Source organism: Sminthopsis crassicaudata, chromosome 4, assembly GCF_048593235.1.
Source record: "Sminthopsis crassicaudata isolate SCR6 chromosome 4, ASM4859323v1, whole genome shotgun sequence".
NCBI lineage: Eukaryota > Metazoa > Chordata > Mammalia > Dasyuromorphia > Dasyuridae > Sminthopsis > Sminthopsis crassicaudata.
Window position 1 is genome coordinate 406,108,686 of NC_133620.1, and position 19,045 is coordinate 406,127,730.

General features: G+C 36.0%; 1 protein-coding gene across 1 annotated transcript in view; it reads left to right on the forward strand.

The window, feature by feature from the left end:
* The window catches only part of DUSP10 (dual specificity phosphatase 10), a 44,328-nt gene extending 27,289 nt beyond the window's left edge, over nt 1-17,039 (forward strand). Inside the window, exons 3-4 of the mRNA XM_074262696.1 lie at nt 9,646-10,020; nt 15,722-17,039. Of these exons, the coding sequence (XP_074118797.1) occupies nt 9,646-10,020; nt 15,722-15,987 (641 nt within the window). The 3' untranslated portion in view covers nt 15,988-17,039. The remainder of the gene's footprint in view (nt 1-9,645; nt 10,021-15,721) is intronic.
* Nucleotides 17,040-19,045: the final 2,006 nt, after the last annotated feature.

Consider the following 19,045-nt stretch of genomic DNA (forward strand, 5'->3'; position numbering starts at 1 on the left):
CCAACTAATTGATGTTCAGCATCACTATTTTGAAGATCACAACTTTTATTGGTTAACTTCATGATATTTCACAGTATAACATAGGTGAGTTCCTAGCCTGGAGTTTTCTCTTTCAGATATGGCTATCATTACACCCTAATGAAGCAAATAAAGGAATACCCAGTCTCATAAGAACAGGGCCAACCCAACCATAGGTGTTTATGAGAAATGAAATAAAATCTAGCAACTGTATTCACTTAAGAAAATTTAAAGGACACACTTAGGCGGAAATCAGAGTGGTGCAAAGATAGGGTTTGTATGCTTCTCTCAGCTGGCTTATTTTTCTCTGAACTTGTTATTAGATCCAACAACCATGAATCAAAACCTATTATCACAAATGTACCTCCCCCACCCCCACATACACACATTCACTCCCAATTTGTCCATTTAGATGGAGGTCATCTCTCATGGTCTTGCAGAAGGAAACTTCAGATGTTGTGGACATCTGCTGTTATGGTCCTGCAAATTCCTTCCATAGGATGACTTCCACCTCTTCCTTTTCTCTCTTTTGAATCCCAAGCCTTAGCCCATAGGTGAAAATCTCCATCCTCTTGTCTGAGGACTGAGTGTTAATGTCCTCCTTTCTTAAACTGGAAAGAACTAGAAATCCTAGGAGTTTTGTGTCTAGCCATCCCTTTGCCAGAGGTTATAGGAGCAACTTGCTTCTCAGTTCACAATTCCTTTGCCTTAACAACCTTATGGTTCAAATACAGTAAGCCCTATGTATGTAAAGATAGCATGAATGTTCCTGCATGACCTCTAATTGCAACTTCCAACAGGGATGTTGTAGAAGTATGTTTTCCCTTGAGTCTGGCTTTTGACATTACCAGAAATGTATTTAATTGAACAGATTGTTAGATCAAAACCCACCAAGACACATACTTTTATTGTGTAGTTCTGATGTATTTAATTTGGGGTCCAAGGTGAATGTTCGCCCCATTGGGTGCTGGAGAGATTACTAAGTAATTATTCGGTTCCTTGTTCTCTGCTTTACTTAACAATGGTCATGTTTAATGAAAAGCTTTGCCAGGATTTTTATTGGAGTGTTTATTTAGTGACACTTTATTTGCATTGAAAGGCAAAGAATACTTTCCTTCCCTACAGAGAATTCAACAATAAAATGAATAGCTTGTTGAGTCTCTTGAAGGGAGCCAGAACACTATACCTTCTATCTTCTTATTAATGCTATCCTTTCACCTTCCAATATAAACTCACGTTTTTAAAAAATGATCATTTTGACCTGTTTCACTAGTGAACTTTTCAAAGATTATATAGTAGGTACTATAGTAGGTAGCCCTAGGTTACAAAAGCTCAACTTGGAATCAGGAAGATCTGAGTTCAAACATTTACTAGTCATTTGACCTCTCAACAAGTCACCTTGGTTGTCTGCTTCCATGTCCTTTTCTGGAAAATGGTAAGAGTTGGTCTGGATGGCCTTTAAGGTTCCTTCCAATTTTAATCTATGATTGGATATAGATGGGATATAGAGAAGGGTGGGTTTCAAAGCACCTCTGTGATATATCTATATAAGAAAATCCATTGATTCAGGATGGTGAACATACCTGATTATTAGAGATGCCCTACCCAATTGTTAGGAGAATAGATGGGAGAAAGACAGGACTCACAGTAGACTTTTGTGCATGGGCTGGAGTGCAGGCAGTTTTGTAGTAGAGTACTTTGGCCCTGAGCAGTCCCAATAAATTCCTCTTTCAGATGCACCCTGAGCCTTTGGACAGCCCCTCTCACTTGCTCTGAATAGGTTAGCCCCTCAGAGTGAATCTAGAGTAGGGTAGTAGTTCCCTCGTGTCCAGAATGGAAACCATCCCAGTTTTGGGGAGTGGAGGACATTTTGGTTTTGGCAAATCTGATAAGCTTTTTTTAGCTAGAAGATTAACCTATTCCAATAATTAAAACTTAAGAGATAAAAATCTTATAAGTGTATACCTTCAGAGGGAGGAAGGGGACATTCTGATTGTTCTTTGTCATGTGTCTAGGCTCATAAGCTTCTCCTATGAACTATACTATTTTCCCATATTTTCTTATGTTTGTTGAAATAAAAATTGCCAGGCTGTGTTTAGTATCTCATGGTGTTGGGGGTATACTAATAAGCAGAGGCCTAAAGATATTTTGAAGATAAAGAGACCCTTCAGCAAGAAGCCAAAGAGAGAAAATTCCATTTATAAAAATTAAAAGGAAGGTTTGTGAAAACTGCTAGGGGCCAGATTGTGTTTCTGGGAAAAAGATGGACTGCTGGTGTGATGAAAAACGACAGACTTTTCTCCTTGTCTCATCATTCATTGTCAGGAAATCAGTTGTCCACTCAATCACAGTCTCTAAAATGGGAAATATTTGCTCTTAAATTAAAGATGTTATAAAAGATATGTGTGTTTTTTAAAATGTAACAAATATGCTAAAATTAAGATGAAATCTTTTTCTCATGTGCTTCCTTTCTGGCTAAGTGTGACTTAGCATATTTTGTGTATGGGTATGCATATATATTCATGTGTGTGTATGTATGTTTATATAATACACATGGATATATGCTGTCTATGTTTTATATACAATGTGTCTAGATAAATTGTATGAGTTGACACATGTATGCATGCATGCTGGATAAGTATTGACATATATATATATATATAGGTATGCATGTATTGTAGCAATACATGTAAGTATGTATATATTATATATATATTATAATAGTATGTATATGTATGTGCATTGTGTGTGTGTATATATATATATATATATACATATATATATATACACAATACACATATATTACATAGATACATTGTACAGTGAAAGGAAATAAAGAAAAATAGCTGAATTATCTACTTTAAGTAATATTGCTGTTGAGTTGGATTTATGAACAATGCTCACTTTGATAGAGTGAGAAGAAGAAAGCCAGTAATTGGCCCAATACTTAGGTAAATTAATTCCATTGCTCTCTATTTGAGGATTTTGTGGTGAGAATAAAATTATTTTAGAAGAAGAATGCTGGATTGAAAACACATATTTGTAGCCCCAGCCTCCAGTGCATAGGTGGAAGAAAAACATACAATTTGTAATTGAGGCATTTTCTAAACCAGAGGATTAAATCTTACCTCAAAATATTCGGTCAAACATATAATCAACTTTCTAGTCTTGGACTTTCAGAAGGACTATAGATATTTTCCTTTATCTTTGGGTAAGATCTACATTCAAGAAAGTTGGGTTCATAGATCAGTAAAAGACGAGACCTTAGAGACAGGTCCTACACTTGTTTGCTGCCTGATCTAGACTTTTAAGAGATGACTAGTACTATCTGTAGCACTGCCTGATACTAGTCAGAACTTCTTAAAAAACAATTTTTTTTCTGATATACCATATTTTGAAGACTTTGTCACTTACATTTTTAGCTCTGAAAAGCAGGAATCATTCCTTACTGGTGAATGAGCATTTCTGACTCTGTCAGATATAGAAATATTTTAGGACCCTAGGTTTAGAACTGGAGATTTATTTCAGAGCTACTTAATCCAGCCAGTCCCATCACTTTACACCTGGGGAAAAGAAAGTGGGAAATTTTAACTACCTCTGTGACCTTGGACATTGGCTCTCAGTTTCCTTATCTGTTCAGGGGAGGGAGTAGGACTAGTCTCTAAACTACAATCTCTTCTGACTCTGAACCTATTAATCCTAAATGACTTTGCCCGCAATCACACATGTAAATGTCAGAAATAGGTCTTCTGATTTCAGCTTCACCAGTCATTATGCTAAATCTTGCTGCTTGCCTCCCTCTGGCCTTCCTTTGAAGGATGATTTGGTTTTTTGTTTCCTTCCTTTCCCATTCTCTTTCAGCCTAGTCTCCTTTGGGTCCCTCAGAAAGATATAGGGGCTTTTCATTAATCACCCCAATCACTTTTGAAAAGTCTGACAAAGTTGGGGTACCTCAGAGCCCTTGTAGTTAGAATCTGCCTCCTATAAAAGTCTTCTATTTGTTAAATCACCCAAAAGCTGTTTAATTGTTGTCCTTGTGGAAAATTACACAGGATTGTCATCAGCTGTTGCTCCTGGCGGTGCTTTCTGTTCTAATGTAAATAAATGAGGTAACAGATTTAAAGGAACAGGCTATATTTACATATATCTCAACTATTCTCTCAAACAGTCTGCCCATGTTGTTCAAATATTATGATGTTAAATTTGTTGTCCCCCAGACACATTGGCTATTACATCTTAATTTGGAAATGACAGATGGGAAATTAATATTGAAAGACCATCTTGGAATTGGGGGGGGGGTAAGGGACAAGGCTAGATAACTGCTCTTTGAGTGATGTTATTGGTGGAATTGGGGGAGGCTGTTCTTCCACATTAAAACTTAACTCTTAAGTTCCAGCTCCTGTCCTCCTTTATACAACATACAGGGGAGTAGAAAACGAATCCATCAACTACCCTATCCCAAATTTATGAGAGTCTGAAGGGCCCAGGTGCTTGTAGTTGAATGCAGATCACATCCAGATGGGCCTGGGGTTTGAAGAGAGAGAAAATGAGCATCGGGTAAACATATAAATAGTGTATTTTGCCCAAGTCATAGAATAAATGGCCAGGGAAGATTGGAAAAAAAAAAAAAGGAAATCCTGGTAGTTTTAAGTCAAAGTGGATGGGATATGTTTTACCTTCACAGATAAGGGAAAAGGAGATATTAAAGAGTTATACTCTAAGGAAAGAAAAAAGGATTTATATAGCACCTGCTATGTGCTGTTATTATTAATCTCCATTTTACAATTGAGGAAACTGAGGGAAACAGAAATTAAGGGACTTAGCCAAGATTACAAGCTATTAAGTAATTGTGGTTGGATTTGAACTCATTTTCCAGACTTAGTGCTCTATCTATCAATTTGCTTCTAATTTCGCATAATGTCTAATTGGCACTTCAAGGTTTTGACTTCCATTGATAACTTATCCAATGGATGAAAGTATTCACAGGGGCTTGTGATTCCAAGTTCAATCTCCATGGACTCCCAGTTATCCCCACTTCCCCCATCTCACATGGTTTGAATTAAAACTACAAGTGAATGTTAATGATACAAACTTCATAAAAGCATATTCTCTGAAGTGATGATGCTGGACTCAGTCAAGTAGATAAAAGTACAAATCTCATCTCATATTTTTAACTATATGATCTTGAACAAGCCATGTAACAGTTTCTAGACTCAATTTCTCCATCTTTAAAATGGGGATAATAGCATCTATTTCACAGAACTGTTAAGATCAGATGAGACAATATATTTAAAAGTGTTTTACAAATCTGAAAGCTCTATAATAAATGTTAGATATAATAATAATTATTATATTCCCAGTTTCTACGTTGGTATCCTTTACCTGCAATGTCTTGTGGTGGGAACTTACATAATATTAACTAGGGTTTTTTTTTGTTTTGTTTTGTTTTGTTTTAGAAGCCTTTACATTTTACAAAGCATTTTATATGGGTATCATCTCACTTGATACAGATCAATCACTTTACCTCCATTTGCATCAGTTTCCTTAATTATAAAAAAAAGGGATAACAATAGTAATTACTTTCCAGAGTTGTAGGAAGGATCAAATGAGATAAAATTTATAAAAAATTTAGCACAGTGCCTAGCACATGATAGATACTTAATAAACATTCCATCCCTCCCTCCCTCCCTTCCTTCCTTCCTTCCTTCCTTCCTTCCTTCCTTCCTTCCTTCCTTCCTTCCTTCCTTCCTTCCTTCCTTCCTTCCTTCCTTCCTTCCTTCCCTTTTCTCTCCTTTCCTTTTCTCTCCTTTCCTTTTCTCTCATTTCCCTCTCATTTCTGAACTGCAATAATACTTTGGCACTGAATTTGCCTCATGTAAAAGAAAAATTCAGAAAAGGTTTATCATTTCCGAGGAATCTGTGTTAAGAGATTTCCCTTTACCCATGCAGGATTTGCCTTTACCTTTTTACTAGGTCATACATTCAGCTCTGCAAAGGACTTCAATGGTAAGGTAGTCTATCTAACTTCTTCATTTTACAGATGTGGAAATGAGGTTCAAAGAAGTTAAATGATTTGCCCATAATCCACATAGTGATCAAAAGGATCAGGATTTGAATCCAAGTCCTCTTACTAGAAATTAGCAGTCTTTCTGGTACTACTAAGACTAAAGAATTTCTTGAGACACAGAGATAAGAATCAGAGATAGAATTTGAATCAAGGTTTTTTGATTCCAAGCCCAATACTCAGTCCATTTCTTTACCATAGCATCTCTGTCAATAGATAATAGGAGAAACTGATGTTAGATACTATCTGTACTTAATATTTCTATTCCTTGCTTCTCATGAGACAGAGATGTCTTTGGAAATTGTTTACTATCCTGCTTAGCATTAAATTCCTGGGTTTGTGTATAAAAGTTTTATCCATTCTTAACATGTAGAAAAGATTCCTGACTCACATTCATAGAGGTTTATACTATATACATACATACACACACACACACACACACACACACACACACACATATATATATATACTATATAGAGAAGACTGGCTTTCAGCTACATCACTAAATATTCTCTGGGTTCCTGAGAAGCATCAATTCCACTGCCACACATTTCCTTTGTCAAAGAATTTCAAATTCAGTGGAACATTTCTTCTCATCACTCAAAATGGAAAGAGGCTCATCAGTAGTTTCCAAAGTGCTTTACTATTGGCCCTCAGAAGCAGTGTCAAACATCCATAGCTCCAGCTAAACTATTCATGCTTAGAAAATTTTTTTGCTGATAACATCCAGTGGGAGGAAGGGAGAGGCTCTATGGCCAGAACCATAGACTTTCATTCTTTAAAACAAACCTGACTCTCATTTCCCTGCCAACCAAGTGAAGTTGGATTTTAGCCTTTCAGAAAGGAGGGAGTATCTGTTTTCTTAGTTTAAAAAAAATATGATACCATTTTTCTAATGCCTAAAGTGCTCAAATTTCTTGATGGTCACCCTGTTTTAAAATGAAAAGACTTAGTGTTTTCTTAGTCCTTTATCATAAGCTTTAAAAACTCTATAAGACTTTAAATATTCCCATAATTCCAGGGAGGGGTTTCTAAAATTATTTGTGATACATTGGCTTTTAGATATTATAACAACAATAATAACAACAACTAAAACAATAACTAAATTTAGACAGCCCTTTATGGTTTTAAAGTCACAAAAATTTTTCTGTATATATATATATATATATATATATATATGTATATATATATATATGTATATATATATATATATATATGTATTTCTAGTTGTTGAGATCAATATAGACTAAATTTTCTTCTGTCCCACTACTTTCCTGTAGAAATTTTCAAAAATTATAAAAATCCTTAGATTCTAGTTTCTTCATTCCCACTTTTATCCCTTCCAAGTATTCTTCATTCTTGCCATGTCCACATAAAGAGGTTTTCTGCAGTTGTGTGTGTGTGTGTATGCAAATTTTGTCACACGTTCTCATGATTTGTATATGGTTGTGTGTATGTATATGGTTACATGCATATGTTTTGATTTACTTAAATGAAAATGGATGAGAAATTTGGGCTGAATAAATCTTAGAATATTTCTCTGGAGCCCTCAGTATCTCCCTCTTCAGCTAGGTATGTTTCCTCCATACTTTTCCCTGACTCTCACTCTCAATTTGTTTTCTCAGAAGTATATTAAATGTATGTATATGATCTCAACACAAAATGTACACATACACTCCAAATGATATGGAGTATTCCATTGATATCTGTCATACATAATCTCTATATCCCCTACCCAATCTCCCAACCCCCCCACCCTGTAGGCAAATGGAAGGCCCAAGCCACCTGTTCACATTACATCATTGGCTCCCCAGAACACAGTTGTACCAAAGTCTTTAAACAGAGTAGTTCTTCTTGTATTGTTTGCACTCAAAGAGCTGATATCATGCCAACTGATGTCATTGTGTGTCTTTGTGTAACTGCTATGGCAACTGGGCAGGTGGGGAGCCTCGAGCTGATGTCATCGGGAAAGGAGGTATAGAAAGGGAATTTGAAAAAGCTGTACACAGCTTTTGAGTGTGAGTTGTTTTTTGGGGGGATTATATTTTGGTGTGTGTGTATGTTGTTTCCTTTTAAAGATTATGCCCTTTAAGATATAACACAGCTTCAGTGTACTAAATAATAGTAGCCCAGATACTTTTTTTTCTTGGTCTTTAGAGTTTTTGTATAGCTTGTTTTTGATCCGTAATTATTCACATCAGATCCAAAAAAAATTGCTGCCTTTCTTCATTCTTCAGAGAAAGTGGATGAGGATCTAAGGTACAAATTCCTGGTGGGAAGTATTTAGTTGAATTCCCTGAGAGAGAGAGACTAAGTAAGTTTTTGTAATTATTTAGCGATTTTCCCCTGGGTAGCCATGGTAAATGATTGAACTTTTGAAATAGATTGATAGAGCAGAGAGAGACAGAGAGGGAACCATAGAAAGAGAACTCTCCTCCACCCTCTTTCTCTTTTAAAAATTCTGTTTGGGCCTGTCTTTATGGCCAATGTTATCTTGGCAGATAGAATAGTGATATTCAGGATTGGAGAGATCTAAATATGGAAGCCAATTATAGTTCCCATGTGTTGTGAGCACAGCTACCTTTTTTCATTTTCCAAGTAAAAGCTGCTTTGTTTTTTGTTTCTTTTTTCTGAGTGAATTCAGTAATTATAGCATTGACCCTTTACATTTTTTAGGTGAACTATTACCAAGAATAAAGTGTTCTTTCCATTTTCTTCTCTATTTCACCTCATCTCTTACCAGTTTTATTGATATCTGTGTTATAAGATACTGTCTAAGTTCTATTTTATACTTCCTGGATGGGTTACTATAGATAAAAACTTGAAAGAGAAAGACTAGAAATTGTATCGGATTCAGAAACTGATGAGGTAATAGACTTTCCATATTGATTTTTAGCCTAACTAAAGAACCTCTTGGTTCTTTTCATTTTGCTTTCTGTGTTATGTTGGCATTATGAAAGTAGTTGAATATCATTAGTATCTAAAGCAAGTAAACTTTTGTCTTCTCCCCAAGATATTTTAGTTCTGGAATAGATTAGATGTGATTATGTGAAAAGTATTTAACTGATTTGAATGTCTTTTTTAATCTGTAAAACTGTTGCATATAAAGGCTCATATAAAGAAATTCCAGGGCAAAAACTTACTATAAGCCTCTAGATACATGTGAACTGTCTTTATGAAATACAAATGATTGTTGAAATGAAGTTGGAAGGTAACTGGAACATGAAAAATGACATGGTTCTGTCCTTGAGGAGCTTAAAATCCAGTGAAGTGATAAGACTTATAAAAATGCATCCATGTATGTTTCAAAATTGAATTGATAAGGATATATTTTCACCTAATAAAAGCATCCAGTAAAACTCATGACTGATCACTTTCCTTGTACATTCTTACTGTTTTCACTTTACTTTATATATACATCCATTCAACTATAGATATAGATGTATGTATCAGTTGTCATTTAAAAAAAATATGTTATGGCACCAAAAAAAGTTTTCTACCATTAAAAAAAATCTAATGATTTTCCATTTGATTTTCTCTTTCTTCCTCCCCTCCTTTTCCAGGTGGACTCAGTAGTTTTAAGCAGAACCATGAAAACCTCTGTGATAGCTCCCTCCAGCTACAGGAGTGCCCAGAAGGTGGAGGGGGAGCATCTGCAGCCTCCAGTGTGCTACCTCAGCCCCTTCCCCCCACAACCCCTGACATTGAGAATGCAGAGCTGACCCCCATCCTGCCCTGCTTGTTCCTTGGCAATGAGCATGACGCTCAAGACCTGGACACCATGCAGCGACTAAACATCGGCTACATCATCAATGTCACCACCCACCTCCCCCTCTACCACTATGAGAAGGGCCTGTTTAACTACAAGCGACTGCCTGCCACAGACAGCAACAAACAGAACCTGAGGCAATACTTTGAAGAGGCTTTTGAGTTCATTGGTAACTATTTCCTCTGGGAATTCCTTTACCATATTTCTCTAATGTTTCTGCTTTGAGGATAGGTTTGTCTTGGATTCCAAGATGTCCCTTTTCTTTCCTTCTTTCCTTCCTTCCTCCCTACTTTCCTCCTCTCTCCCTCCTTCTTTCCTTCCTCCCTCCCTTCCTCCCTCTCTCTCCCTCCTTCCCTTCCTTCCTTCCTTCCTTCCTTCCTTCCTTCCTTCCTTCCTTCCTTCCTTCCTTCCTTCCTTCCTTCCTTCCTTCCTTCCTTCCTTCCTTCCTTCCTTCCTTCCTTCCTTCCTTCCTTTTCTCCCTTCCATCCATCTCTCCTGCCACTATATCATCAAAAAGAACAAAAATCAGAATTAGTCCAGGGCAATTGGAGCCTTGCCATTGGTCACCAGAATTTAGGGGGAATACTTTTAAAAAACACTTGCTCTACTCCTCACCAGCATAGCAACAATTAAGTTGATTATGAAGGATAGAGAAAATGGAAAGCTACCAGATAGGATGCTTCCTTCCTTTTCCTCTCTCCCCCTAACCCAATCTCAGATCATTTCCTCTCATCCTTGATACTCAGGGGAGCTGATGTGAAGGATACGGAATCTTTCCTCCTCTTAATCTAACTTTGTCTTGAAAAGTTGATTGAACATTTCTGTTGCTTGCTCCTGTCATCCACATATCCAATTATGGTTCTGAAAGGGAGTTATCCTGAATATTATCTTCAGAAATTAAATTCAGACCTGTTCAAATAGCAAAAGGCCACTTGGTCTTTAACAAGAGGTGATTGGATAATCTACAATTGAGATGAGAAGCCCATATGAGAGGATAATAGCAAAAACAACTCAGAGGGTTTATACAGATAGCTTTGTGAGGTGGGTAGAATATGTAATATTCCTGTTTTACAAATGAAGAAAATGGGTTTCAAAGAGATGTAATTATGATTTGCCAAAGGTCACGGGGCACAAAATACTCCATCTCCTGGTGTTTTTACTAGCTTGATATTTTCTCTCCCCCTCAATTCCTCCTCTTACTTCCTCCTCAGCTTCAATTATCAGTCTGACCTTCTACAAGACGCTTACTCAATTCTCTTTCATTTTAATGCCTCCCATCAGAGATAGCCCTAATTTATTCTGTTATATCTCTTACTTGATTGCATGTTTCTTGAGGAGTCTATGTGCTCCTTGATATCAGGGACTGATTATTGCCCATCTTTGTATTCCCAGTGTTTAGCATAGTACCTAGCGTTCAATTGGTTGCTTAATCAATGCTAGTTGGTTTGATCAGTTAAATGACAAAGACTAGTATTGAAAATCTTCTGACTCCAAATCCAGGTTTTATTACCCCCAATTCATCCACAAGCTTTGATTTTAAGTGCCTACTCTATGCAGACATGGTGCCAGGTACTAGGTATGCAAACATATATATATATATATACTCACATACACACTATATGTATATATACATATAGTGTGTATGTGAGTGTGTGTGTGTGTGTGTGTGTGTGTGTGTGTGTGTGTGTGTGAGAGAGAGAGAGAGAGAGAGAGAGAGAGAGAGAGAGAGAGAGAGAGAGAGAGAGAGAGAGAGAGAGAGAAAATGAGAAAATTTCTACTGACAAACCATTCATAGATTACTTCTGATCTAGATCCCTAGTGGGCTGTAAAATTCAGGGATTTCTGTCTCATTTCTTTGCACCATGTTCTTGCCAAGAGTAACATACCTGATGCTGTTCTTCCTCTAGACCATGAGGGAAAACACGGAAGGAGGCACTCTGATCTCACCTTCCCTTATACTTAACTTTTATTTGCTGGTGGTTTTTACTTCCCTAGCAAAGGCTTCTTAGAGTACTGCTTGATAGTTGAGGGAGGTCAGGGCAGGGTCCCATTTGTTTAAGCACAGTTCTAGAAAATCTTGCAGGAATGTTAATGGCACTGTGGTGTTTGTATGGGTTTTCTTTTTCAGTTGCCAAGGTTTTGGTTTTTTGTCTCTTAACTTGATAGCCTAGTACAGAAGAGGGATGAAGCTTAGTCCTGGTGAGAAGGTACCATATTCTTTTTGTTTGCTCAACTAAGAAAACAGAACAAATAGAAAAGATCATACCTTTAAAGCACTATAGCAGTATCCCAAAGGCAACCAATGAATGCATGAATAAATGAATAATGAACAATTAAGTGATTATTTTACTAAAAGAAAAAAAGAGCTATTAGCACCAATGTTTCTATAGATATGGGGAAATAATTATGGAAAATAGAACAAGGTCATTAGATGAAGGGGAGAGGTACCCAGTGTTATCCAAAATGCTACAGCCAATAGCAAGTCATTATCATATTAAGAAAATGTATTCATGGTTTACCTTTATTATAAAACTCAGAGCCATTTTGGGGCACTAAAGCTGGTTTTTATCCTTTCTTAAAGCTTTTATTTTCCTTGTATTTAAAATCATAGAATATTAGAACCCAGATTAAAGAGATTGAGACCCAGAGAATTTTTGGCAAGTCAAAGTCACCATGGAGGAGTATTGTAGCAGAGCTGGGATTCCTCATGATTCTTTTACCCCTTTCACCATGATCATGAAGGCAATATATTCACTCCAGCAGTCATTAGTAATTGGTAATTTATAGTCTTCTCCTTTAAGTTTTACTAACCCAAAATTAATTAGGGCTATATAGAAACTTTCAGTTCCTTCCTTGACCATATTGGAGCCAAGTTTTGAGCCCTGAGGACATTCTACTTTCTGGCTTTGAGTAAGAAGGGTTTCATCATCAACATGTAGGTGAAAAACAGACTGGTTTGTGGCTTTATGATATAGTCTGGCTTAATTAGAGCAGATGAGAAGCATGAGGAAATTGTTTTCCTTACATTGGGTTAGCCAGTCAAACCTGGATAATTTATAGAACTGGGAGAACTTTAAGTAGGAGAGGGAGAGGAGAGAATCATCCTAGAATATATAAACGTCATTCTAGTTAATAAATCAACTAATAAATTTAAAGTGGAAAATACTCAAAAGCACCACCTGGAAGAGAGCTGGAAAATAGAAAATCAAAGATGGATGAAATAAATTGAAGAATGACTTGAAAAATAGCTTGGATGAAAGCAAGAGACTATTAATTGTCTGAACCATGAGTAAATCTTGAGTTAAGTAACCATGATCACAAATTTTGTGCTTTACCCCAAATTTTGTACACTTGTTTTGAGTCAAACAAAGCTAATTTTACTTGCTAAATGGTTTATAAGTCTAGCAAGACAGCAAGTAAAAACAACATATAGAAGAATACATGGTTCTCACCGTTTCATCTATGACTTTTTAAATAAAAATTAGGTTTAAAAGATCTGATTAGGTTTTTGAAAGCCAATAAGAATTGCTTAGAGAAATCACACCCTGATATCCTATCTCTTGTCATGCTATTTCTCAAACTGACATTTATGGGAGTTTCCTTTGATACTTAGTTTTTTTAGTCTTTTGTAAAGATATAGCTAGACTGGCATAACTTCCATGTGTTGTTGTTTGTTTTATGTTTAATTTTTTAACTGGTAGATGTTCTTATATCATGCTCATTTTTTAATATCTCTCTTCCTCCCTCCCCTTCCTAGGCAGCTACTTTTTTTTTTTTAAACAAAAATTTTAAAAGGAGAGCCCTCTTTACTATTAGGTCTTCATTTTTTCCCCTTAAAAATGTACCTAATGGTGCTTCTTTTTGTTGCTGTGGCATTGGTACTATGGTTTAGTTTCCTCATTCATAAAACATGAATTTAAGCATTGACTATACAAAGGTAATATACTGTGGTCTATAAGTGATAACAAAGTTTAGAGAAGACAAAGTCTCTTGACCTCATGTAGCTTAAAGTCTAGAATTTGCCCTGTTGTTGTGCTACACATACAAGCACATGTATAGGCAAGCATTTTCTTGTTCTTGTTGTTTAGTTAGTTCCATCATATCCAACTCTTTGTGACTCCTTTTGGGGTTCTCTTGACAAAAATACTGGAGTGGTTTACCATTTCCTTCTCCAGCTCATTTTGCAGATGATGAAACTGAAGTCAATAGGGTTTAGTGACTTGCCCAGGATCACACAGCCACTAAGTATTGAATGAGTTCAGATTTAAATTCAGTTCTTTTTGACTCCAGACTCAGCACTCTATCCACTGAGTTCTTCAGCAAATATTTGAGTGCTTGTGATATGCAAGTCACTGTGTAAACACTAAAAGTCACAGAATAACTTTTCAAGTCTCCTTTCATTTAAGAACCAGTTAATAATCTGAAAAAATTCTTTTAAAATCACTTTTTTTTTGGGGGGGAACAGCTAGTTAGTATAGTGGATAGAGCTCCAGCCCTGAAATCAGGAGGACCTGAGTTCAAATCTGGTTTCAGATACTTGATACTTCCTGGCTGTGTGACCCTGGGTAAGTCACTTAACCCCAATTGCCTCCACAAAAATAAAATAAAATAAATAAAAGTATTAGAAAATTGCTTTTTTTAAAAAGGAGTTTTTCCTCTATCTTAACTAGTAATGGGGAAGGGTCAGGAAAGGGAGAAATTCTTTTAAAAAGAATCAGAGAGTACCTCAAGTACCTGCTATATACCAGGCACTGTGTTTGTTTCTAGTGATATAAAGATTATAAATAGTTTTTGATACATATACATATGCCTTTGAATGGATAGGTAGATTAAAAAACACACAACCAATTACTATTAAAGAAACAACATGACAAAATGGAAAGAATGCTGTCATTGGAGTCAAAGGACCTGAATTCATATCCTGGCTCCTCCAGTATCTTTTCTGATCTTCAGCAAGTTAATTAACCTTTCTGTACCTTTTCTCTTATTTGGGGAGGAAGGGGGAAGAATTAGAGCTTCAAGGAATCTTAGAAGTCACATAGTCCAGCCTCCTTAATGTTCTTGTGAAGGAAATTATAAAGCAGTGGGAAAACTATAGATGCTAACATGATTAGTAGGCAACATCCTCAGGTAGCTAAAAGCAATATGAGGATATTTGATGACTCCAATATCAATTCCTAACTCGGGGGCAAACTGAAAGTCAATGCAATCAAAATCACTAGTCTCCTGAGGTCTCTATACCCTACTCATCATTGTCTGAAACATTAGGGCATTCCAAGCATAATGTCAGAAAGCGTTCTAAGTATCCTTGGGCCGAGCTGATGAGGACAATCTGTCTTATAATTATCACTGCTTACAAAGCAAATTGTATTTTCCCCCCAAGAGATTAAAAATAAGTCTCACCCTATTGCTCCCATATTTTTATTCTGGTCAATTGATTTTTATTCATAAAGTCTCTTAGATATAGACATTTATTCTACTAACTTAGCTAACTTCAACTTCATCTGGTTTCTGGCTGCATAAAGGAATGGGAAACTGATCTCATCAATATGGGAAATTCTCTATATGAAAATTCTTTTCACCATTGCATATCAACAACGAATCTGTAATTTATTGTCTTAACAGAGAATTATAGAACTCATATGTGTTGAGCAGAATTTGAATGCAAGTTTTCCTGACTCTACCCAATCTTCTATCCTCCATACCATTTTTCTCATTGTGACATGACTATGAAGTTATACTTGCTTTCAAAAAAAATTTAGTTATGTTATTTTTTTTAAATGGAGTCTATACTCAGATAACAAGTCAACACTCTTCACTCCTCCCTTTCTTCTTCTTCCTTCTCCTCTATTCCCATTCTCTTTTTACAGAGGAAGCTCACCAGTGTGGGAAAGGACTTCTCATCCATTGCCAAGCAGGAGTGTCCCGCTCAGCCACCATCGTCATTGCCTACTTGATGAAGCACACCCGGATGACCATGACTGATGCTTATAAATTTGTCAAAGGCAAACGACCAATTATTTCTCCCAACCTTAACTTTATGGGGCAATTGCTGGAGTTTGAGGAAGACCTCAATAATGGAGTGACGCCAAGAATCCTTACGCCAAAGCTCATTGGAGTGGAGACAGTTGTGTGACCACCGTGTGATGTTATTCATTTGATTTGGAGGTGGAAGAGTTGAGATTGTTTATTATTATTATTATAATTGTTATTATTATTAATATTCTTTTTTGAGATTGGGGGTAGTTTGTTAATTGAAACAAACATTTAAATCCTTTCCAATTTTAGCAAGTGTGAGAACAATTTCATGTCGGATGACATTGAGATTTGTGTTCCACAAATTCATTAAAAATAGGGAAACTAAAGTGGTCATATTAAAAAAAAAAAAAAAAAAAACAATGGTAGAAACAAAACAGCACTTGATATTGTTGTCCCAACTGACTTCCAACCCCCATTCTCTCTCCCTTTTTCAGCTACTTGTAGACTTTATGGCTAAGTAGTCTGTGCAGGTTCATAGACCCAATAAATTACACTTAAAAATTTTAAAAAATAGCCAAAGTTAAGCATTAAAGATACTGAAACAAAAAGCCTTGATTTTGCCAAGGCTGTTAATACAGAAAACACAAACCAAACTTAGCTGTGGTTATCAGTGAAATGAAGGTATCAGGACAGCTTAAATCGTCTAAAGAATCCTTCACTCACTGTTTTAAAGAGATAAAAGGTACTGTTGATTGTTTGCTTCATATGCTGAGATTGGGTTTTTTTCTTGTTTGTTTTGTTTTGGTTTTTGGTTTTTCCCCCTTCTTGGGTTTAAAAGGTTTCTAAACAGCAAGAAACTTGACCATCATGCCATATGCCTTCACCGGCTTCTTGTGCAATAATAAAATGTTTTGAGTGTGCAAACCAGTTAGAGCTGGCTCTTTAATAATAGAAAGGTAGGACAAACATGGCTGGCTTGGATTTAGAAAGGAATAAAACAAAAGCAAGGACCTTTTATTCCCCCCTTTCCTTTGTTATTTTGATTTGACTCTGGTTACAGTGCCATAAACCTTGTTACATATGTATATCAGAATGTACAAAAAAAGACAAAAATTTATTTAAAAATATTTTTCGCACAAAATATTGGTGTGTTTCTGTTGTCTATGTAAAAAAATTCATTTTGATTATAAAAATGAAAATTCTTTTTGGCATCTGTGTCCCTTTTTTTTTTTTTTTTCTTTCCTCTACCACATATCTCTAGCTTCCCATTTCTTTTCCCTGGTAGTTTGCTTGACAAACAATAGGATATATATATATATATATAAAATTTGGAGGAAGGAGAGATGAAAGAAGGGGAATAAAGAATAAAGCCATATTGCCTCAGGATGGAGTGTGAAGCTGTGGAAGAGTATTTGAGAGGAGTGTGTATGTGTGTGTGTGTGTGGGGGGGTCATCCAGACATCTTTTTCTTCTTTGAAGGTGAGTCTTCTCTCTTCAGGATGTTATATATTCCTATCTAAACCCTTCTTGGTCATGCACAGCTATGATCATTTTGAGCTCATGAGCTGGTGCTCTCCTTTCTTCTGGGGTTCAGTGACCTAATCTTTGAATGAAAAGCTCCATACTCCAATTCTAACAACAGAATTGTAATGAACCTCCCATGAAGGACAATCTTCCCATCTGGTCAGATCACAGGGCTGGGGGTAATGATGCTCTCTCTGGGTACATTTTGCTCTCATTTGGTTCTTTTGGTGACATTTATTCACAGTTTCTTGCAGCTGTGTTTCCACAACTGCTTTTCTCTTCTCTCCTATTTCTCCTCTTTAAAATTAATTCCCACTCAAATGTTCCCTGTTATTGCCATTTCTGACTCACTGTCTGGTAGAATTTGGTTTGTTGGCATTCTGTGGTGCACTTATGTTAGTCTCACTACCGCAACATATAATCCTTTGTTTCTATAAGTAGGGTTGTCCTGTATTGATAATCACTCACAGGCACAAAAAAAAAAAAAAAAAAAAAGTAGGAAGAAAAGTCACACCCAAAATAATCTCTAGGATTTTATTAAATCCAAATATCTCAGAAGGCCTGACAGCAGTGGTAATTTTCCTGTAAATTTTAAACTTACCTAGAACTAATACAGAGTTTTGAGAACACAGCTTAACAAAGGCATAATCACATTGGTCATATTTATTTTGTGAATTTTTTTGCTTTCAAATTGTGTGTGTAGACAACATTCTTTAAAGATAGTTTATTGATGTCTTTTGTTTTTATAATATCTGGTCTTCTAAGTCTTTCCCCACCCTCTTCATGAGTCACTCTCATAACAAAAAATTAAAAAGAAAAAAAAACAGTTCATAAAACTAAAATATGCAGTTTTTCATACCCATAATCCTCTATCTCTCCAAAGAAAGAGAACATTCTTTGGGGTCAAGCATGGTCATTATAATTTCATTCTATTTCAATTGTGTGATGATGGTCAAATAAGATAATATTTGTGAAACACTTAGGAAAGTGCTTGGCATATGTGATAGGCAACACAAATACTAGCTATAGTTCTTTTCATTTACATTGTTAAAGTTGTTCTGTATGTTTTTCTCCCTAGTTCTTACTCCCTCATTACCCATCATTCATACGTCTTGTGCTTGATATTACTTAACATATACTACCCTTTTAAGCTACTTATCCCCTAGGGGCATTTTTAAAATATTTTAGTTCTAAAAAGAGAAATACAGATGTTGTCTAATTCCTAATGTTGAGTGTTCAATGTAGGGTAAATCTCTAGGCTTTCTAACCCTAAAACTATCAATTTTCCTTAGTTTATATGGAATATTAAAGAAGCCAGGTCAATCTTAATTTTTTTAAAATAGAAGTTGATAATTCAAATGTTAATTATTTATTTTGATACCCAATGTTTACTTTCTGTTAGTTATGTAAGTTTTTGTTTTGTTTTGTTGTAGTTCATTAGCTAATTCCTTAGTTTCGGATTTCATCCTAGAATGATAATGATCAGAGTTCTGTGGATGTAAGACAGCCAACAAACATTAAGTATTTACTACTCTCTAGACACTGGCCTCAGCACTGGCTATACATTTATACAAGTAAAGCCCTGCCCTCAAGGATTACATTCTACTAGGGGAAGACAATACACAAAGAAGCTAAAAAGAAGAGAGAAGTCATGAAACATTTACAGGTAAAGGAAGACCAGAGTGGAACCT